Raw genomic sequence first — 24,736 nt, forward strand, 5'->3', positions numbered from 1 at the left:
GTCCTGTGTGTTCAATGACAGTGGAGAGGACACTGATCATATGTTGTTGAGGGGATTATACATTCTTGTATTTACAAACAAAGTCTCAAGTAATTTGCGTATTCATGAGCAGGATACTTCTTAGATAAGGACCTAGTTCAGGGGGAGAAGAAGGCAGAGGACACCTAGGTTAGGCAGCAAGAAGCTGAGGGCCAATTCTGAATCCTTTCTGAGGAAATGTATAACATGCTACTTCCCTGAGCCCTGTACAGATGCTGAGGATGTGACATCAGGACCTAAGCTCTCAGTAGGCCTGAGAAAGTTGCTCTGTTTTTTGACAAGGTTATGAGATTGAAGTCCAGATGGTGGCTGTGATGACAATGATAGTGATGGGAAATTTAAGACCTGCTAAGTTTGAACTTTACAGCCTCCTTCAGATATATGCAATTATATTAGCCCTTCCAACAGATTATATACTAAGAAACTCACCCATATGACCAAAAGAAAATACACTACAGAAGTATTTGCACAGCAATGGTTATTGCAGCAGCATCACAATAATTAAATTATGGAAATAAACTTTGTGTCTGTCAACAGAGGATTTCATCATGAAAACATGTTTATATAAACACCACAACAGAAGTTTTTCATTTGCAAGGAATATGAAACTTACATCAGTTATAGAAAATGGATGCAACTAGAGATAAATGTACTAGTTAAGATCATCTCAGAAACACAAACCTTAAATGATAAGTAGTTCTGAGATATTTCATACTTACACACAACTAGGAATACAAATACATGATGATGTATAAGTGAAATTGTCTAGTAGAATAAAGGGAAATTAGGAGGGGAAAGAAAATGAAGGGTAGAGATTATGGAGGAAATTTATATAGTGTACAAAATACACTCGTATGAAAATTCTAAACAATTATAAAATTGTTATTTTAACATTTCACTCTTTTATTCTTTGAAATTTTAATTCATGTATATAATATAGTATGATTACATCTACATCCACTATGCCCCTCTGGTTCTTCTTGGGACCTTCCAATAAGTCTCTCTCCCAACTCCCTGACCTCTTTTGTTTCATTAACTAATAACACAGCAAATCCCATCAGTGCTTTTTATATACACATACCTGGGGTTATTCAGTAGTACATAGGCAGCCTCCAGAGATGTTCCAAAGAAGATTGATTATATTTTCCTCATCAGTCATCAAATGCCAATAGATCCTCAGCTTGATATGGATTTTCAGGAATTTCTCTCCATCCATTTAATAGTTTTTAAAATTGTTATAGTATCTTTAGTGGTGAGAACAGGACACACATGCACCAGAGTGTATGTGTGGTCCTCAGAGGACAACTTATGGAATTCAATTCTTCTATCCTAAGACATGTGTCCAAGCAATCAAACTGATATTGCTAGGCTTGGCAGTTGACACCTTTACCTGCTCAGCTAGTTCAGAGGCTCCCATGCTGTAATTTGAATGACTTGTTCTGTTTAGGTCTTATACTGGTAACTATAGCTACTGTGAGTTTCTATGTACCACGGCCATGTCTGGTCCTAAAGATAGAATTCCATGCTTAGCAAACTCATATTTGTACCTACATTCTTTCCAATCTCGCTTATATCATAGTCCTTCCACTTTGTTGGGAGGTTGATACAGACAACTCATCTGTGGCTGAGTACTCAGTTACTCATTCTCAGAATACTGATAGGTCATTAATGTCTGCATTAATCATTACACAGCACACAAATGCTTGTGTGATCAAGGCTGGGAGCAGCACTCATCTATTTGGTGTAAACATAAGTAATATGAGGAAGTTTGACAACTTGACCTTTAACAATACACCTAGGATCTAAAAGGGCTATGCATATCCATGGGCTTTTGAACATGTTTACCTGAAGCCTGATATTTGAATCTGCAATGTATAAGATCATTGGTGTCTTTTCTCTCCCTGCAGGCTGCATAGCACCTTCCTGCCCTAGGAAATGTAACCAGCAGGGAGAAATTCTTGTTCAGTTCATGGTTGGTTTCTCTGTTTCCTGCAACTAAAGTCATTAGCTAACAGTGAAATGCAGAATAAAACATCTTTAACGTAACACTTTTACCCCAGTTAGAATAACTATGATCAGGGAAATGAAAGAACAGCAAATGCAGGCATGGATGTGGGGAAGGATAATCCTTATTCATCCTTGATGGGATTGTAAATTAGTGTAGTGACTTTGGAAATAAGTTTGGAGTTTCCACCAAAAAATAATAAATAAAATTATGCCTTGTCCCGGCTATCCCCCAATCATGTTCTTAAATGACTCGACATCTCACTATAGAGACACTTATAAATCCATGTGTGCCACTGCTCTCTTCACAGAAGCTGGGAAATGGAAAAAAACCTTTGTTCCCAACACAGGATAAATAGGTAATGGAAATTTGGGAAATATAAATAATGGAATTTCATTCAGTGGTAAAGGATAAATCATGAAATATAGAGAAAGTGAATGGATCTGGAAAAAATATGCAGATTGAGACCACTCAGGTACAGAAAGACAAATGCTACATATTTTCTATCATGTGTAGTTGTCAATTTGAATATTTAGTTTTGTGGGTTTAATTTGTAGAAATCAAGAGACTAGAAATATGCCATTATGGTCTTGGGAATTAAGGGAGAAGATATATTAAAATTTGGATAAAGGAAAGCATATAGGGTAGATACTGGAGACCTAGATATTCAAACTTGAAGTGGTGTTGGGAAATGTAGAACTGAGGGTTGGAGTCAGGTAAATCAAAATTAGGGTTAAAAAAAGCTTTATTAAAATCTAGGATCTTGCAATATAAGTAATAAATATGACTGCAAAGAACATAGAATACATGTGGCACAGCAAAACAAAGGGCAGGCCTGGGAACCAAGGAAAGTGCACTGTGGAGTAAAGAGATACTAAATTGCAATGTTATTTGTGTAACAAAAAGTCTAGAAATAATGAACAGATCGTAGTTGTCTATTTTTATATTTTGGATTTCACTTGTGTTGATGGAATAATTTTGTGTTCAGGTTATTGTTCGGTTTTATGCATCTGCTGATACAACATTTTTATGAAAAATAATAACTTTAAGAAAAGGGTATGCAAAGCTGGAGAGATAGATAAGAATTGCAGTGTAGTTATTAGTACTGTCTCAGTGGTCTGGTACTGACCATTCTCTATGATCATGTGAGATTATGCTTACAGAAAGCTGAGCAGAAAGTAAATGGATGTGATTTGTATTTTAGTTTAACCTCACAGTCTTTGAAGACAGGATCCTGCATAGGTGGACAGAGCTATTCCCCAAAGAAAGGAGTTATTAATTGTACATCTCAGTTCCAGATACAAGACAACTGCATATTAGTTCCTGTGGCCCCACAGGGGCTGAAAACAGTACGAGATATTGTCATTGCTCTTAGTTGCCCATGATAACTCCATAGTTAGGCCTTGTTTCTAAGAAAGTATTTAAAATATGACTAGACTGTAATAGCCAGAAGTGGGTGTATGTGTAGCTAGAGTTTTCCTGCCTGGACCACAGTCAGGACAAATCTCTGTCACTCGCCAGTCCCACAGCCGCTCAGACCAAACCAAGTAAACATAGAGACTTATATTGCTTACAACCTGTATGGCCATAGCAGGCTTCTTGCTAACTGTTCTTATATCTTAAATTAATCCATTTCTATAAATCTATTCCTTGCCACGTGGCTCGTGACTTACCGGCATCTTCACATGCTGCTTGTCATGGCAGTGGCTGGCAGTGCCTCCCCACTCCTTCCTGTTCTCTCAATTCTCCTCTCTGTTAGTCCCACCTATAGTTCCTGCCTGGTCACTGGCCAATCAGTGTTTTATTTATTGATCAATCAGAGCAATTTGACAGACACAACAGGACTAATGCAAATGTGAATTCAAAGAAACTTTGACAGCATGCACAGCACCTAAACCAAGTCAAACCAGATGGAGGCCCAGTGTGAGAGAGGAACATGAACACAGGCTCTCACCTTTAATCAAGAAGTTTCTACAGTTGACACTCTCTTGCAAAGGAAAATGTTATTAATTAATGGAGTCTGATTTGGTATATTGACCACACTTAAGGGCTAACACGTTCCCAGGTGTAAAAAGCCAGCAGTAAATGAACACAATGGTATTTTATAAGTATTTTCTCTCATATCACATTGTGCATTTTTTGTCTCACTTGCATTTTGCCTATATAAGATGGTTACAAAGTTGTGTTTGGGGGGTTTTGTTTGGGCTTGTGTGTGAGTGTATTCATTGTTCGTTTTTGTTTTGTTTTAATCCCTTTTAATCTTGTTTTTGCCCGTTTTTATTTTCCTACAGAGAAAAGAAATGGTATGGAGTTGGGTAGGAGGGGACATAGGAAGGATCTGAGAGGAGAGGTGGGAAGGGAATCAGTGATCAGAATACATTGCATGACATTTTTCAAGAAAATTGTAGAAAGTAAATGAAAATTGAATAAAATAAATAAGAAACTATAAATCTGTGAAGTGTTTAACAAAAAAATTACTATGTTTGAGCAGGGAAACATCACTTGTTGACCCCAACAGTGCAGAGCAGCTGGTAGACTTTAAGGAAGGAAACCACAGAGGATACAGATTCCCCTCCACACCAACCTCATCTCTCTACTGGGGATTCTTGGCTCTATTGTGCCCCCTGCTGGTCAGGAGCTCCCTGCAGGTTGGTCTGTCACGGCTTGCACTGAAGCTGCACTGTCTCCCTGGAGCAGTAAAAGATCCCTGAGACTTCAGTGCTCACAGATCTCAGCTGCAGGGAGAAATGACTCTTGTTTATCTGGAGTTGCTGACCGGATGAATCAGAGATTGATTTTAAGTTGTTTCTATACTATCATCAATGCCCCTCTCAATGGCAGGCTCCTCCCTGAGGACAGTTGGATCCAGCTTTAGCAGTTCCCACTTGCAGTAAGGTGACAGACAACAAGAGAGAACAGAGCCTTGACTATCTTCATCAGGCTACACCTGGGACAGACCACATGATGTCAGAGAGCCACAGTGAGTCTTAAGTTCAGCCCCAGCCCCACATGTAGCCATGTATGAATTCCTGAGACATGCAGATACAAGAGTCAACAGAAAGGAGGAACCACTGTGGGACTCACAGAAAAGTTAACAATTCCAGAAAAATATATTCACATTGTGAAGGAAGTAGAAATCAAGCAAATATATGCTGTGACTCAATCTGTTTCCCATACTGCGTCTGCATGCATTTAAAGGAATGAGGTGAGAGAGGAGATCTCCTTAGAAAGGATCCTTGTCGGTGATGGATATGTATACTTACACAGCTTTATCTCTCCATGTCTACCTTTATGTACCAGAGTCCTCTTATTTCTGGGCAGGGAATGTGTTAGTTAAGCTATTCAGAAGTTGAACATAGAAGAAGACAGATTTGGAATATGGTCCCAGGAATGAGACAAGCCAATAGCACTATCTAGGGATATGTGTGCATGTGTATTTAAATATCTGAAGTAGAGCCTCAATAAAAAAAATACATACTACATAAATTCAGGCTATTCATGTATATTTTCCTGTAATATCAGGTCATGAATAAGATGAACCCATTGTTGCAGGATAGAAGGATCTGGGACAAGTCTGATGCATGACTTCTCTTCTATCACTGGTTAGAACTGATATGATGTCTTGTGGACTGTCAGTTCACAAGTCAACACCCTCTTCTCCTAATAGAAGAACACTTATCTCTACAATTCAGGATGCTGGATGATTTTTTCTTGGCATTTCAGAATCTCTGTTGGGCTAACTAATGTCTATAAAGCCACATTTCATACTTCAGTACATGGGTCGCTTATGGCTATCATAGGTTACAATGGACAGGGGAGCATGTATACTTAAATAGTATGGAGACATTCTCCTCTTACAATGCAATCCACTCAAAAAATTCTGACCCTGTAAGAATATAAATAGATGCTATGAGCTTATTCTCCTGAATTAAAGTAACATTAGGATTACAATATGGTCAGATCTGATTCAATAAATGTGAAAGTAAGCGGGAGTTTTCCTTAAATACATCATATATAGATTTCTAGCTTTTCTTATAATTCTCCCTTTATGCTGTGGAATATTTTCCCTTCTCCTGTGGCTCGTTCCTGATCATAGACCCCGCCCCAACCGGTTTCTTCTGTAACTGTGCACAATAATGGATGGCAGAGTTCTTAGATGTCAGACTGCTGAGCTCCATGTAGACTGTGTTGAATATTGTGTCTGCATCTAGTTTGGCTCTGTTTTGAAATTTCTGTCTGTAGTTTGTTTGACCAATACTTGGGAGTATCCATTCAATCATTTCTGGCTCAGGTCTAGGTTCTGCCTCACCCAATTCATGTAGTAAATGGTGAAGCTATCTGAGTAAAAGTCCTTGCAGGAAAACTTTATTGAATCACCAGGAATCTTCAGTCTAATTCCAGATGCTACATCTGTGTAGCTGAAGTTTTCCTGATCCTTCCTGGCTCCAGAGGCCCTGCGGCTGCTTGGACCCAAGTAAATACACAGAGGCTTTCATTAATTAAACCTGCTCAGCCATTAGCTCAGGCTAACTATTGACTAGCGCTCACACTTGAATTAACCCATAATTCTTATTTCTGTTTAGCCACGTGGCTTGGTACCTTTTCTCAGTTCTGCCTTGACATCTTGCTTCCTCTGTGTTTGGCTGGCAACTCTTGACTCTGCATTCTCTTCCCAGAATTCTCCTTTCTGTTTGTCCTTCCTATGCTTCCTGCCTGACTACTGGCCAATCAGCATTTTATTTATTAATCAATCAGAGCAACACATTCAAAGCATACATAGCAATATCCACAGCACATCTGAACCTAGGAGTGGACATCACATGTATAAAGATGCCATGATCACTTCAGTCCCTGGCTCCCCATCAGCCCTGCTCCTAGTAATGCACTTATCAGGAGCTGATGCCACCACGTAGAGGATGATCTGGTTCAGTTCACAGTGAGAACCTGTGTGCACTGTGGACAAATGAGAATTAATGTGATACTGTTGGCTGTGTGAATATCACTGGATATATAATCACAAACTCTATAATTTGCAAAATAATGAGGTATAGTATTTCTTAGATCAAGACCTTATCCTTTTTGAGAAAGAACAGGTAGAGTTTTTCTATGTTAGTCAGTTGGAGGGTGAGATTCAAGAATTAAACCTGCCTGTAGATGTGCATTCCCTGCTTCATCCTGGCATCTGTGTGGATAGAGATCTTTCATCCCAGTGAGAATCTAGTCACTTCATCAGAGTTCAAAAAAGTGAACCACACTTCAAGGGTTCTAAGGTCTTGTTTCTCTTCATTGTAATGTACATGATGATGCTGAGTAAATATTTCAAGGATGGGTAATGAGCTGTGATTCAAAGGTTTTCTCCATGAACCACAGTCTTTTCTCCATGGGCTGTTAGATCAAGCTTTAGCAGTGACCACTGGTGATGAAGTGAGTTGCGAGGGACAGCACAAGTGATGGACAGGATCCACAAGTGATATACAATTGAATTTTCCAAATCATCCAGCTTGATGTACTTGAGAGAGAAAACTCACAGCACCAGGAAGAGGAACAAATGTAATACTTACAGAAAAATTCCCACCTACATGAAATATTTTCATATTTGAGAAGTGAACAGAATTTAGGGAAATTTGGACTGTGATTCAAAATAATGTTTTGCTAATTCAGCATTTGTGTCATGGATGAGCTATAAATTTCTATGTAAATACTTAAAAGAGGTTATTAGTCCCTTTGCCATGCATCTTTCTAGGTGGAAAATTCTGTCTGTATCATTAGACTTCTTTCTTCTCTGTTTGAATCCAGATTCCCCAATCACAGCATCATCTTATTTATGTAATGTCATGGTTAATGCTTTATGAAGACTTAAATTTATTTACTATAAGCTTAGTGAATGACAGCTGTGGAGCTGGATAACCCACCTCCAGCTCCAAAGAGTTGGTGGAGCTAATACCAATGTATATGATCCATGTGTACCTGCACAGAAATACATGTGGATGTAGGCACATGTGTTAGCCCCTAAGTATATGCTCCACATCAGGTTGTGTAAGTGTCAGCATGATCAGGAGTAAAGTGCATTTCACTCATGTATAATTTTGTCCTATATGGAAAACTTTTCAGTGTATCATGATGCTTGATTTTCCATTTCTGTATGTAAGTGCTTTAACTACGTTCTATATTCAAGGCCTGTTGTAAAGGGGGCTTGTTGAAGCCAAGCTCACATACACATATGTTGTACCTTTTAGATGCTTTCGTGTGCATGATGTTTCTTCTTATCATTGTTGAAATAGTCTTCTGCTATTGATTCTACCTAAAGAAAGCCTAACATTTACAATACAACCTGAGCCTCTGAATTCTCCCCTAGATGAAAAACTTTGAGGAACTTGAACCTGTTTATAAGGAAAAGTAGCTGGTTAGAGGCCTTTGGTGTAGTGATAAGATTCAATGAGAATTATCTACAAACATTTATATCATATTGATCACAACTCTTCTTCACTATTGGTATATTTTAAATTCATTTAAAAGACTTATTACATTAGAAGAAGAACCTAATTGCTTATTAGCAATGGAATTGCATGCTGAATGTTTTGCACAAGCAATGACATCATTGTTAGCATAGGTTTTCCATTTTAAGATCACTCAGTTCTTCATACTTGTTTGTGCTCATCCTAACAGAATGAATGTTACTTAGTAATAAAGTCCTAGAGCACCACTCTTCTCTAGTCAATATTGTTACTAATTCTGTCTTACTACCCTTACCATCCCTATGTTACAAACAGCCTACATACCCCCCAATTGATAACACTATCTGAAACTTTTTTCAGTATTGTGAAATAATTTGTTTCAGGCCTTCACAATTCCTCATCATTTGCATGGGACCTTGTAAGATACTTTGGTCTTCCCTCTGTCTTTATGTACATCTGTCCAAAGGCCACTGATTGGCATGATCTAACTCACAATCGTGGTCCATTTCTGCAGCAAAAATTTAACAAACCAAGAATCAGTAAAAATTGTAGTTCTGCAATGCCCTGATGATTTTAAATTGGGTACTAAACTATTTCCTTCTAAGATTCTACCCACAGAGAGACCAAATGACATCTATCAAATGGATACTACTAAAATCCCAGAATTTGGTAAGCAAAAATATGTTCATCAGTCTATAGATATTTTCTCAATCATGACATGGGCCACAACTCATCCTGAGGAATCTGCTATTCATGTATATTACAGGTTTGCTTTGCCTTTTATGGGCATCCCTAAGATAATACAAGCCGATAATGCCTTCCATTCATATCTCATAAAATCCAAATGTTTTACAACATTTTACTGTTTCTTACAAAACTGGAACACCAGGATGAACCATTTAGAACACAAACACTGTACTATTAAATTTTAGATTATTACATGGTAATAACCTTAGTCTAGTAGAGATTCCCCCTTCTAATTATTCAAAGGACAAGATACTGTTATCTCCTGTTTGGTAATCCAGGTTAAACTTCAAAGGTTAGAAAATGGGTCATGTTAATGTAGGAGGTATAGGGAAAAATCTATTCTCAGTTATGGACAAAAATCTCAAATTAAGAAAAATAATTTTAAAAGGTACAGGGTAAAGATTTTGTGGCCTTTCAGAATCAGGAAACACAGTCAGCACATGTGGTGGTTTGAAAAAGAATGGCCTCTAGACTATGATAATTAGTCATCAGAGTTTAGTACTCTTTGACAGGATTAGAAGAGTAAGTGTGGTCTTGTTGGAGAAAGTATGTCTTTGGAGGTTGGATTTGAGGATCTAAAACCCTTGAGAGGTCCAGTCTTTCTCTCTCTACCTGTGATCAGGATGTATTTCTCAGCTACTGACCAAATGTCAGGCATGCCACAACGTTCCCTGCCATGATAATAGAATAATCCTCTGAAACTTTAAGCAAGATCCCAGTTGAGTGTCTTCTCTTACAAGGGTGGCCTTGGTCATGGTGTCTCTTGACAGTAATTGAACATTGACTAAGAGTGCATTTAAGTTTAGCACAGCAATAGCCCTACTTCTTAATAATCATTTTCTGTGTTAGTTACTATCTGCATTGCAGGAGCAAACTATAAGACAATAACAACTCCTAGAAGAAAGGATTTATTTTTGTTCATAGTTTGAGGTACAGTCCATCATGTCAGTTAATTCATAGTCAAGACCTTAATGTAGTGAGTCATATTACATCAACATTCAAAGGCAGAAATTGATAAGTGCTTATACTTATGATCTTATCTTATTTGTATTTGGCCCAGGACCAAAACCTATAGGAATAGTGTGGACAGTGCTTAGGGTGGGTCTTCCTAACCCAATTTACCTAGTCTAGAATTTCCTTCACAGAATTGTCCTGAGCCAAAGCCAAATAATCCTTCAAAGGAATGCCCAAGACTCGTTTTGCAGATGATTCTGGGTCCGATTAATTTAACAGTCAATATGAACAAAAACTACAAGATTCAGAAATTGCTTTTTCTTCTTAAGAAAAGTGAAGTGAGACATATGAGTATGTCTGGGAATGGTGACAGATGAAGGAACGCAACTGTTAGAAGTCTAATTGTTCGTATCTGAGCCTGGAATGTACCTCAGGAAGAGGAAGGGACGTTTTAAATTTGATAAGATTCTGGGGTCCAGCAGCTTGGTCAGCCCTCCCTTTTGATTTCAAATCTCAAACTCTGTTCTAGATAGGAACCCCACTGTCATTATTTCCAGAATCACACTGAAGTCTCCATGCTTTCCTGAGTTTTCTTAGGATCTCATATTCCACACTTTACTATATTTTAGCAAAATCAAAAATAATTTTATACAAAAAGGCTTTGAAATATAATATATGCCATAAACATAGAAAGGATTCAAAGAAGAAAAGAAAAAGCCCTGTTAGATAGAAGGGAAGCTGTTGCATCTCTCTATCTGTACCACCACCCTGCTCACATGTCATGACACAGAGATTTATTATTCATTATGAAAGCTTGTCCAATCACTTAGGCTTGTTTCTAACTAGCTCTTATATCTTAAATTAACCTAAATCTTTTAATGCTCTGTGTTCCTGGAATCCCCCCCCCCCCCCCGCTTCTTTCCAGCAGCATCTGAGCTTGGAAGACCTGCTTTCCTATTGGCCATTCAGCTTTTTATTAGAAAAGTCACAGTGACATACTTTTACACAGTGCAATCAAAAATCTCACAACAGGGAGCCAGTAATCCACAGAGGAGACAGTTACTGTGTCTCACCAGCCTGAAGAGTAGGGTTAATGTGCAGGCTCTTGATAATAGAGGTCCAGCAAGGGAAGAACATTCCTGAAACAAGACTCAGTGGCAGGAAGGGAATCATCAGGAAGAAGCAAAACATGGTTCACAGAGACCTGGGCACTGAGAGCTATAGCTCCCTGCTAATCAGGGGATCACCTGCTGGTCTCCACAAAGTGGTATGTGATGTTAGAACAGAACATGGTGAGTCCTTAATCCACAGAATATTTTATTTATCAGACTGATTCCCAGCTTAACTGTGTACTTTTTCATATTCCAAGAGTCTATGACAAGAGATGATTGAAGGAATCAGGGATATGTGAACTGAAAATTTAGCAACTGCCTGATGTTTGCAGAATCTTTCATCCCCATGCCTCCTTCATACTATAAATAGTAATATTGTTTTCCACCTGGTACATCTAACCTCGTGTTCTTGGCTACCTGAGCAGTGTTGGGAATGGGTTCAATCTTATAAAGTCAGCCTGAAATAAAATCATATTTTCATTGGTTATTCCAACCAAAGATACACTGCATACTACCAAAGGAGAAAGGGAAACACCAACCCAGCTACAAACACTTGGACCTACAGTAGTGACCAGCCTGCAAGACACAAATATGTTTTATAATTGTATTTTAAAAACTTATTATTATAACTTGAACTAAAAGCTTCCACTCCCTTATCAAAGAAGCTTTTATAAAAAAGCTTTCAGGTGGAGACTATTACAGAGATCTATATCAGGTAAACATGAAGAGAACAAGTGACCCTGGGATGCCCAAGTACATTTGATACATCTTCAATGTAAACTCTACACATAAGGCTCAGGGAGAATCCTGGAAGAGAGGGAAGAAAGATTGTAGGGTCTCAAGGACAAGGATGTCTCTGTGAGATGGTATTTTCTAGACAGGACAGGGATGCTTCATCCATGAAATCTTGACAATATTGCTTCCTAAACTAGATTTCCAAAGTATACAGGGAAACCTCTCAGGCCCTTACCCCTAAATGAAGAGCTACAAGTAATCAATGACTGCTGAGAGAGGAAGAATCAGTTTCCTTCAAGTACAAGCTCCCTTGTAGGTTATTCAATCCCAATGGTCAGCTCTAAACTCATGTGCTTATACACAACTAACTGGGATCAATAGACTAAATACACACAGAAACATACACACGTAAAATATTAATTAAAGATGAAGCAGTCATGAATTTGAGATAGAGTGAGGGATGGATATGAGGGGAATTTGAGTGGGAATATTGATGGTTATAGCACTCAGGTAAAGAAATTCTTAAAAATATTTTAATTAAACACTTTTAAGCAACAGAAAATCTCTCATACCCAACTCCTAGGTGAGTGGTCTGTGTTCAGTGTTGAACACTGAGTGGGAAGACCTGGGAATCTAGGGCTGAGCTCCTCAGTCTGAGCTGCAGCATCAGGCCTGGGCTGGTTTTCATGAGCACAAGGAGGCCATCTCTACATGTCCCTTTCTTATAATGAACTTGGCTGTTGAAACATTAGGAATATGGATGCCTAGAGCAGATGAAAGAGACAAAACTTAAGTTACAGGGAAATAATTATTTATTTTGTTACATATTCATGATATAATTCCAAGTCTTGTTTTATTATGTTTTTACCACAGACAGCCCTCTGCCTTATGTGCTCCACAGAAGCATTGTAATACATTTTTGATAATTTTACAAGGAGAAACACACTTTATAAATATTGAGTGCAGATATTAAATTGAAGAAATTGGTTTCAAGGATTAGCTTAGTGTAGATTCACAGAAAACAATTGGTGTGTAATACCCAGTATTGGGAAACAAAGCTGCACATATTCTATAGAGTATTATTTTTCTGCAAATAATTTTTAAATATTTGAACTTTGTGTTTTATTATTATATGGTGATATTTTATTTGTACTGAAATGTGATTTTATTTGTATGTTAATAAATAAAGTTGCCTGGGGGTCAGAGCTAATAGCAAGCCATAGCAGAAACTGGATGGTGGTGGTGGTGGTGGTGGTGGTGGTGGTGGTGGTGGTGGTGGTGGTGGTTGCGCACGCCTTTAATCTCAGCACTTCGGAGGCAGAGCTAAGCAGATCTCTGTGTGTTCAAGGATACAGCCAGCATGCAAACACATGCCTTTAATCTCAATACCAACCTTTCAAGACCTAGAGGTCTGTGTAGACAGACAGTAATGTGGAGGTCATGTGGTTGGGTTTACAACCAATGAGAAGGCAGAACAGAAAGTCAATAAAAGGACAGATACACAGGAAGTAGGTCTTTTTGCTGAGGGCAAGGACAGCAGCCGCAGTGAAGGGTAAGAAAGGGTTTTTAGCTCTTATCTATTGCTCTGACCTCTTGGGCTTTTAACTCTGCAATTGGCTCTGTGTTTCTTATTTAATAAGACTGTTCATCTACATTATTAGTCTTGTGTGGGCTTTCTTTCATGAAGCTTTTTTCTATATCAGGTCACTCATTTCAAATATGCTCAAGTAATAAATTAACATGTCTGTGAGTACATAGAGAAATCTAGGGCCTCCATTCTAGCATCTTGCTCTGATGTCCTTCCCTGTCTCCAGTCTGCCCCTCCTCAGCACATGACACTCTATACTGACTGGGGGTGAATTCAGCATGAAGAGCCTTAAAATTGCCTCTCCATGGAACAAGGTTCTCAGGTACTAGGGTTCCAATTGAGGAATTCATTCTACTATGAGATAAATTGTCTTTATGGTGACTTAATTGGGCTTTCAAATTGAGTTCTTTTTGTTTCTGTAATATTCCCAGGAGAGTGACATAGATTTGAGGAACTAACTGCAGTGATCTCTGTCAGATCTTGTGTCCTTCAAGGCAAGGGTTCTAACTGACATAGGACATGGTTTCCTGGACTTGTATGTGGTTAACTGAGAGGAATAAACTCTGGGTAGAATCAAGAAACACCCTTGTTGGCCCCTGCCTGCACCTGCTCCCCAGGCTCTGCACAACTGGTTTATTTAATTTGCTTCATTTTTGCTGTCTCATAGCAATAAGTTTTAGCAATGTTATTGATTATGTGAACTTGTTGTCATTTGTAAACCATAATATAGAGTAGTGGATTGTGTATGTCTGAGTTTACCTTGATGGAACATAGTCTCCATTAGATTAATCTCAGTCCCATGTAGTTATGCACAGTGTCTCAGAAATACCACCCTATCAACTCTGTGTTATTGTGATACATCAGGGCAGCCATAAGATGGAGTTCTGTGGAGGATGGAAGCTTTGGCTGTTTTAGAGAAATCCATCCTGTTCATAGAGAAGTCACCCTGAGAAACTTGCATTGGTCCAGACTGTTCAAGTCTAACAGCAATCCAATATTCATACCACTCTTAATATTTCTGTTGATAGTTCCCCAAATTCAAAGTGAGAAGAATTCCTCTTTCTTTCAATCCTGACTCTGTGGTTTATATTTGAAGTCCCTGATGCTGTTGACACCTTGTACATTGCACAAAGGACATCTGGAGGATATCATACATTAGAGAATAAGAAATTCCTGTCCACAATACCTGGTGAGGAAAATCTTCCTGAGTATCATGTGACCTGTTGGAAAAGGCCCAGAGTAAGTTAAGGAAGGATTATGATGAACTGTGAGAATAAATTCCAGGAGGAAAATAAATGTACCAGCATGAAAATAAACACCCCAATCGGCTCTCAGCCTGAGGCGCTCACATGTGTGAGAAGAACCAGGACAAACTGGAAACAAATTATTGAACTTTGTCACTGGGTCTTGTTTACACAACTTTCTGACTTTGATCTGATTCAAAAGTGTGTTTAAAACACAGAATCCCATTGTGTGATGGAAATTTTCAAAACGTAACCATTCTATCAATGGCAGAGACATTTCTGTTCCTGAAAGTGACATTATGCATTTGTGTAACATGAATATGAGTTTTCCTAATTAAGAACAACAAAAACAAAAACACATACTGGTATACAGAGACAGAAGTGATTAGACACAGACTCCACAAACATAACAGAGCCAAAAATCAAGAGGTCCTAAGTGGCCTTGCTGGATCTAAGAACAGATAAAATGTATGTGTGTGTGTATGTGGAGGGGGTGTCCTGTGCCATACAGTGATGTCTCTTCCCTGTGTCTTACCATAATGCAAAGCTGTAACCTGTGCCATCAAAGATATAAAACTCAGGAATAACTGGTCCTTAACTGTGTTTCTGGAAGTGGAAATGAGGCTGATAAAGGATGGGTTTTATTTTGTGACTCCACAATAATTTCATTTCCCAGCAGTGTACCCCCTTTTCCAAAGCTTGGAAAATTCAGTGTCAATAAATTTCAGCTTGTGATAGAATATTCAGTCATAGACAGCTCATGTGAGGACAGATCCTATGATGTATTTATGAGACCAGATCCAGGTACCTATAGCCCTTGATAGTCACCACACTCGAAACTTATCAAGAACCAATGGTCAATAGACAGGACCCCAACCTTGGGAAGCTGAAACAGAAAGAAAGGCAGAGCCAGCAGTATTATTGTCTTAGGGTTTCTATTGCTGTGAAGAGACATGATGTGTGGTGATATTTTAATTGTGCTGAAATATGATTTTATTTGTATATTAATGAATAAAGTTTGCCTGCAGATCAGGGGTCATAACAAGCCATAAAACAGAAGTCAGGCAGTGGTAGCACATGCCTTTAATCCAATCACATGGCAGGAAGAGTCTCTGTGTGGTCAAGGACACAGCCAAGTGTGGTGACACTATGCCTTTAATCCCAGTACCAACCATAGAGACCTAGAGGTCTGTATAGACAGGCAGTGATGAGGAAGTGATGTGCCTGGGCTTAGAGCCAATGAGAAGGCAGAACAGGAAGGCAATAAAAGCTCAGTTTAGACAGGAAGAAGCTCTCTCTGGGAAAGCTACAGCGTGGTGGTAAGTTAAGGCAAGTTATGGCTATTTGCTATTTCTCTGATCTCTTAGGCTATTACCTCTGTATTTGGCTCTGTGTTTCTTATTTAATAAGACTGTTTAGAAATTCTTCTACAATGATGACCATGGAAACTCTAATATTGAAAATTGTTTATTTGTGGTTAGCTTTTATTTTAAGAGGTTTAATCTTTTCTCATCATCAAATAGAAATGGTCCTAGAGAAGGAGCTGAGAGTTCCGTATCTTGATCTGCAGACAACAGAAAATTAATTGTGACACTGGTCATATCTTAAGCATTGGAGAGCTCAAAATCCTTGCGCATGGTGACATATTTCCTCCAAGAATGCCACACAAACTACAACACAGCTATACCTCCTAATAGTACCACTTCCTTTTGGGGCCATTTTCTTTCAAACCATCACAACAATCTTCTAGACCAATCCTTTCCTTCTCCAGATGCCTCAGGCCTGTGTGAGAAGAGACTTGTGTACTCCCCTCCACTGAAGAGGCAAATTTTTCCCTAGAGATCAGAAGAATGATTGAGTTTTGAGACCTCTGTATTTACAGGCGGAGATGCCAGAGCTCAGGTTCTTCTGGTCTTCCATAAGATCTGCTAGAAATTTCTTCTTAATCTCACATAGAGTATAAATCTGTGATGGGTTATCATATGCCCAATGTAAAATACCTTGTTTAGTAAGAGATAATGCTGCTAATAACCAGATAACTAAATGAAAGACTCAAAAGGAGATAATTTTTATAGCACATAGTAAGTTTGTTATTTTGTAAAAGAAAACAAGAAAATGAAATTACATTTCTTCCTTGAATTCCCAATACAAACTACTTAAAATACATTTTTTAGGGAATACTGTGATTTAAATAACACCTCTAGGTGGTAACTATACAAAATTAGCTCTCATAGGCTTGGAATCAAATTATAATGAATCATTTGCTTCTTCTGGGCAGAAGGCAAAGTATAATAAATTTTCTACAGTATATCTCAGTCTTAGGGATACCCTTTTCAATCTTTCAGACTTTCAGGACTGTCTTTGGAGATCTCTCCCATACGTGCTATGAGGTTCCTGAGTAATTTAATATGGCTTGCCCAACAGATGTTAGAGAAATACTTGAATCACGTTCTCATAGCCACTTGACAGATGCCTTCCCAGTACATTGGAGAGTCCCATTCAATACAGAGGACTGAAGTGGAAGATTCCCCTGCCTCATGGTCAATCCCTGCTTTCCTGTTGGAGGAAGACAGGAGTATATATTACAAAATTACTGGTTTTTCATACAGTATTTTACACTCAATATAGATTTACATAATCTTCAACATATAATTGTTATGGGATTAATGCCTGCCACAATGTATTCCCCACATGGTTGCATACATATTAAGCAAATGGCATTAATGTTTATCATGGAGGAATGTTTGCTAGAGGAGAATGAAAAGTTATTGTTCTGAGCTAAAGAGTCTTCTTATTGAATCAAACCCTTGAGATTACCAAGTACCCAAGGTCTCCAATGCTGGTTGTTATTCACACTATATTCAAAACCCCATGCTTTATAGAAGTATGACTACCAGCTACCCAAAGTACTGTATGAGAGATGATGCTGTATCAGTGTAGGTCCATGTTCTGTAAGGACTTTAGAGTGTAGGTCAGAGTACTGAGACTGGGAAGGCACCAAATATGAGACTAGAGAATATTGCATAATGCATAATTTCAGAACTATTAACAATTAACATGTACATGCATTGTATCAACCCATGAGTTCTGTGAAAATGTTTTAATAATACATTTATCCAGCTTACAGAAAATGTGCTTTTGTGGTAATACATTTTGATAAAAATATCTCTTATCCTTGAAGAGACTGAAAATTTTGCTGGACCACACAGCCAGAGTGAATGATACTCTTTGGAATTATTCAGAATGTGATATTACTGTGTACTCAGTCTGTTTAACCTGACTTTAATAGAACATTGTAACACCCAACCTTACTTGCCTAAGATTTCCCATATAACCAGCTTTTACACAATGAGATAATGCATAGCTCTAACCTTATTTTGTGTGCTCTTCCATGCTCCTGAATCAAGACTGATGCATATGATTGTATGTATGCTATAATAACCATTTGCTGAAAACATAAACTATAGTTTTCAATAAATTTTGTAAAACAAGTATCCAGAATAGCTGAAAATAATATGCAGATATTGTTTGAATAAAAAGATGTTTGTAGTACTGTTTATTATTTGAGTCAGCTGAAAAAGTTATTAATCCCTAGTAAAATTCTGTTAAAGATTTATGTCTAATATCCCTGATTCTTTTCTGATGTGATGTATTCCGTACTGTTCAATAAATAAAGAGTAAAGATCTTTGTTAAGGACAGACACAGACAGAGACAGAGACAAAGAAGTGGGCTCAGGGAGACAGAGAAAGAGGTGCAGAGGAGGAGATGGAGATAGAAAGAGAAATTCAGATGCCCACAAGACGGACAACAGAAGACAACACAGGAAGACTCAACTAGGCCATTCAAAACTGGGCTTGCTCTTGATTAAGTGATGTCAAGGAGAAGTTCTTTGATTGATCTCCTTATTGTGATGTGGAAACAATACTGATGAATCTGAGTTTGGTGTCAATGTGTCAAAGAAACTACAAAACTTACATAAACGAATTGGAGCCAGAATGTATTTAAGATGAAGTCATCAAGTATTGACTGTTACTAAGAACCAGCCATGTTATACTGACCATGAGACTCATGCAGAATCTTGAGGGGAAAAATGACGATAAGTTGTGCTGCTCTATGGGACCAGATATATTAAAACATTTAATCCTGTGGAACCAGCTTAGGCTAGTTGGTTAGTCTCACCAAAGGAAAAGGAAGTCTCAGAAAATAATGTCTTCCTACCAAATCTCTTGCGTCTTCTCTGCAAGGACATATTCTCTGCATATGTCCCTTCAGGATGTTAAGATAATAATGATTTTTACCCACAAAAGTCTTAAAGAAGTTTCTCAGGTAGGACAATTACAGACTGTGTTTTCAGTCACTAGAGAAGTATGAAGAATCCTGCCCATGAACACCACCCCCACATTCTCCACACAGAAAGTCCTCAAAAATAATGTTACAGAAAATGTGGTTGAGAGTCATTTCCCTACAGAAATAATAGATGTTTTGGCAAATATGTATGAAATGATACCTTAGCCTGACAAGCCCTTATGAAAACAGCTCTCACTATCCCATCAGTTTAGTCTGTGGCTTCAGAAATGAATGAAAGAATGCCTGTCCACTGCTGGTCATAACCAAAGGCAGGGACCTGTATAAACATTGCTTGTCAAATTATCACACAAGGAAACTTCCAAACAGTGGCCCACCAGCTTGCCAGCCCTCAAGTGGTTCACAGCCAAAGCAGCCAAGCTGCTAAAAGGATTTGGAACAAAGTTCCTCATATTAACACTCCACAGACATCTTTCCCACTATAGACAGAAACCTACTGAGCCCTTTATGAATTTGTCCAACATATCCAACAAGCTATTGAGTGGCAGGCAGATAATAAAGGAGCTGCTTCCACCTTGTCTCATACATCTGCTCATTAAAATTAACTGTAAAAAGCTTAATTGTGCAGTTGCTAATAACTCTCACATAATTGCTAATTTTATAAAAGCAGGTCAAAATGATTGCCCAGAGGAACATGAGGCTCAGATTCTGGTTGTGTCCTTGTGGCCTCCTATATGTTTCAAATGGGAAAGGAACAGACCATTTACAAAACTAATATAAACTAAAACTTGTTAATCATCCTCAGGGTAGTAAACCTCCCTCTAAAACACCTTCACAGTGTAAGATTCATTTTCACTGGTCCAGTCTGTGTGGATAGTGGTGACAAAGATAATCCAATTTCAGGAAACAGGGGAATGAGCACCCAGGGCTGCTGATGACAGGATCAGGTCTCTACATTCCCAGCTTGGAATCCCACTGCTCTTTCCCCAGTGCTATCTGAGCAGGAGCCCAGCTTGTTGTCAAAGTAGCAGACTCCACACCCTGGGGACTCCACAATGACACTCAGCTCCATCCCTAATCCTAAAACAATAAAGATTTTAATACTACTTCCAAAAGCAATTCATGATCAGATGTATCAACAACTAAAGACATAAAATTAGATTTCATAGGAGAGATTAAAACACCTACTCCAAAATCTATGGGGATCCCTTCCAACAAACTGCCTTTGCTGGTTTTAGGGAAACCAAATTGGACTATGAAAGGGGCTTAGTTTGCACACATGCTGTTATTTTGTCTTTTACTTGCCTAATTCATATTGTAGCGTATTCTCAGCTACTCCAGCAACAGTTCCAGTCCCCTAGATTTAAGAGATATTCATATCATAATATATTGCCACAGTTTGTCCTATTTTAGTTTATTAAAAAGTAATCATGTGAATGGAGGTTGGTCAAAGTATGGTGTACTCTAGGGGCATCCTGAATCACCATCACTTTTTTCCCAGCATTTTCCCTTTTGAAAAGTTGACAAAGATTCTATAAGACTGTGAAATGACAGACAAATGGACACTCAGAATGATTATTTTTGAGCAAGTCTCCAGGCTAATCTTCTCTGTCATCTCAGTTCCAGGGCAGCTTCTTGCTCCCCCAGGGTTTCTGACACACTCAGGATGTGGGTTGTAACACTGTGTTTCTTGCACAGTAATAGACCGCAGAGTCCTCAGAGGTCAGGCTGCTGAGATCCATGTAGGCTGTGCTGGAGGATTTGTCTGCAGTCAGTTTGGCCTTGCCTTGGAACTTCTGATTGTACTTAGTATCACCATCTCCAGGATAAATCCATCCAATCCACTCCAGACTCTGTCCAGGCCTCTGCTTCACCCAGTGCATAAAGTAGCTAGTGAAGGTGTAGCCAGAAGCCTTGCAGGACAACTTCACTGAGGAACCAGGTTTCCCAAGCTTAGCCCCAGACTGCTGCAGCTGGACCTGGGAGTGGACACCTGTGGAGAGAAAGACAGAGTGGATGTCAGTGTCACCTCAGTCCCTGTTCCTTCTTCAGGTTTGGAACTGGAAAGCCCCTTACCTGTAGTTACTGACATGAAGAAGAGGATGATCCAGCTCCATCCCATGGTGAGGACCTATGTGCTCAGTGACTGTGGAGAGGACACTGACCATACGTTGTTCTGGGATGTGGACATCTCTGTATTTACCACTATAGACTCATGTAATTTGCATATTCATGAGCAGGGTACTTCTTAGATAAGTGCTTAGTCCAGCTGGAGAAGAAGTAGTTAGAGGACACTTGGGTCAGGCAGCAGGATGCTGAGTTCCAAGTCCTAATCCTCTCTGAGGAAATGCATCCCATACCCTTGCCCTCAGCCCTGTGCAGATGCTGTGGGTGTAACATTAGGGCCTAAGCTCTCAATATATTTCAGGCCTGTGGAAGTTGCTCCACTTTGTGACAAGATTAAGAATGTGGTTGTGATGGTGATGGTGGTGACTGGAAATTCCAAAATCTGCTAAATTAAGAGAATTTGAAACTTCCTTTTAGATACATTCAATTACTATTTGCCATTCCTAAAGTTCACATAGAAATATCTCAAGGAAATGACCTAAAGAGAACATACCTCAGAAATATTTGTACATTGATATTTATTACAACATTATTACGATAACTTATGAAAATAAACTTCCAAGCCAAGGACTTTCGAACATGTCTACCTGGGATGCAGTCTTTCCTGTGGAACAGGCAATGAATTCAATTAGAAAGCAGTTGGTCACCGCATACCATTCAGGCACTAGTGGGTGCATTTTTCTGGGAGGCTGGTACTATAGACAGTAAGGTCTTGTATAGTGTAAGATCATGGATGACTTTTCTCCCCCTGAAGGCTAAATAGCACTTTCCTGCACTAGGAAACCTAGGCAGCAGGGAGAATTTCCAATTCAGTTTATGGTTGGTTTCTCTATGGTCTGCAAATAGAGTCCTTAGCTCACAGTGAAGTGCAGATAAAAACAACTTTAATGTTCCATTTTTACATTAGGAAGAATGATTATAAACAAGAAAATAAATGATAAAAAATACATGCTTGGATGTGGAAAAAGGATGATCCTCATTCACTGTTAATGAGAGTGTATACTAGTGCCCCAACTTGGAAATTTCATCAAAAATGTTAAGTAAAACTATACTGTACCCTTGCATTATCCCTCCAAGAATGTACTGTAATGCTTCTACATCCAAATATAGAGACACTTGCACATCCATGTTTATTGCCACTCTATTCACAGGAGCTGGGAAATGGAATCAACCTAGATTCCCAACAAAGGACAAATAGATAATGAAAATGTGGAACATATAGACATGAACTCTATAAGTAAGTGGATGGAATTGGAAAAACATGTGCTAAGTGAGGTCACCAAGGTCTATGAAAAAAAATGCTTCATGTTCTCACTCATACGTTTCTCCCAGATTTGAATATTTGCTTTGTGGGTTTAATTTGTGAAGCAAAGTCACTAAAATTAGGTCATTGTGGTCTAAGGAATTAAGGGAGAGAGTCTAATAAAATGAAACCAGAAGGAGGATACTGGAGAAAGAAAGGTTCAAACACAGAGTGGTATTTGAAATTGAGAGATCAGGCATGGTGTAAAGCAAACCAAAATGAGGGATGATAAGAAAGCTATGTGTGAATGCAGGATCTTACAGAATAAGTTAAAAAATAAAGCTTTAGAGGACATGGAACATGTGTGGTGTGAGAAAACAAAAGCAGAACAGTGGGAGTAAAGGAAAGTGCACTCTGGAGTAAAGAGAAACAGAAATTACACTTGTTATTTCTATAACAAAACATAGGAAAATAATGAACAATTCATGGTGGCCTAGTTCTAAATTTGCAATTTTCTTTGGATTGACATTTTGTGTGTGTGTGATCAGATTATGGTATGGTTTTATGGATCTGATGATACAATATTTTATTAAAAATAATAAATTTAAGAAAACTCTAAGCAAAGCTGGCTATAGCTAGAGGAGACTTGTAGTTTAGCTGTTAGCATTGTCTCAGTGCTCTCATTCTCATCATGATCGGTGGTTATCTGAGTTATTGCAGAAAGCTGAGTAGAAAGCTCATGGATAAGCTTTGTATTTTTTTTTAACCTGTGAGCCTTTGAACAGAGGTACCTGCACGGGTGACCAGTGCTGTTTCCCAAAATCATGACTTATCAATTGAATATCACAGTGCCAGGTACATGATAACGCTTTATGAGTTAATGGTCAGAGAGGCCCTACAGGTGCTGAAATCAGTGTGAGGTGTTGACATTTCTCTCAGTTGCTCACAATAACTCAATAGTTAGAATTTTCTCTGGGAAAAATTAAAAACCCAGTAGATTGTAGGAGCCAGAACAGGTGGATGACTTAGGAAACTATCCTCCAGACATATCAGGACTGATGCACATATGGACCTACAGAGACTGTTACAGCAGGCGCAACGCCTGCACGGATCCAGTCCAGATGGGGTTCCAGTGTTGAGAGAGACACAGACACGGGATCTCAACCCAAAGCAAGACATGTCAGCCATTGATATTTGCAAACGAAGAATTAGTTTTCTCTAATGGAGTCTCATTGGGTACATTAACCACACTTAAGGGTGGATGCAGGCCCAGCAGTAGATGATCAACACAGAATGACCTTAATGGTATTTTTATAGATATTTTCTATCTTATCACTTCTTTGTGCATTTCTTTTTGTCTAAATTGTCTTTTGCCTGTATACCATGGTCCCAGAATTGTGTTCTTGTGTGTTTCGTTGTTTTCATATGCTTGTTTGTCTATTTTTAAGCCTTTTAAAATCATTTGTTTTATTTTATTTTGTTTTGTCTATGTGTTTGCTTTCTACAGAGAGAAAGAAATGGTGAGGACCTGGGTGGTGGAGAAGCAGGAAGGATCTAGGACAGGTTGGAAGAAGGAAATCAGTAATTAAAATATATTGTTTGAAAATTTATTTTCAAAAAATATTATAAAAAATAAATTAAAACTGAGTAAAATAAACAAGAAAATTTAAACCTGTGAAATGTATAACAAAGAATCTTTGTTTTGAGCATGGACACATCACTTGTCACTCACAGCAGGTGCAGGTGAGCTAAAAAAAACTTTAAGAAAGGAAACCACAGAGGATACAGAGTTCCCACACACACACCAACCTCATCTCTCTACTGGGGATTCTTGGCTCCATTGTGCCCCCTGCTGGTCAGGAGCTCCCCTGCAGGTTGGTCTGTCATGGCTTACACTGAAGTCGCACTGTCTCCCTGGAGCAGTAACACATCCCTGAAACTTCAGCGCTCACAGAGCTCAGTTGCTGGGAGAAATGGCTCTTGTTTATCAGGAGATGCTGACTGGATGTTTCAGAGACTGTTTTGAAATTGTGCCTACGTGATCATCAATGTCCCTCTCAATCCCAGGCTCCTCTCTGGTGGATCCAGTTCCAGCAGTTCCCACTTGTACTAAGGTGACAAGAGGAGAGAATGGGGTCTTTGCAGCCTTCATCTGGCTACAACTGGGTCAGAGCACCTGAA

The 24,736-nt window shown here is 38.8% G+C and overlaps 1 gene segment (V, D, J or C); it reads right to left on the minus strand.

Moving 5' to 3' along the window:
- Positions 1–6,860: 6,860 nt before the first annotated feature.
- On the minus strand, positions 6,861–21,307 carry LOC128110403 (Ig heavy chain V region VH558 A1/A4-like). The segment is given in 4 exon segments: positions 6,861–6,997; positions 15,051–15,131; positions 20,879–21,178; positions 21,262–21,307. Coding segments are annotated over 4 exon segments (564 nt in total).
- Between the last annotated feature and the right edge of the window lie 3,429 nt (positions 21,308–24,736).

This window comes from Peromyscus californicus, unplaced genomic scaffold (genome assembly GCF_007827085.1).
Source record: "Peromyscus californicus insignis strain IS unplaced genomic scaffold, ASM782708v3 Scaffold_15__1_contigs__length_86483966, whole genome shotgun sequence".
NCBI classification, from domain to species: domain Eukaryota; kingdom Metazoa; phylum Chordata; class Mammalia; order Rodentia; family Cricetidae; genus Peromyscus; species Peromyscus californicus.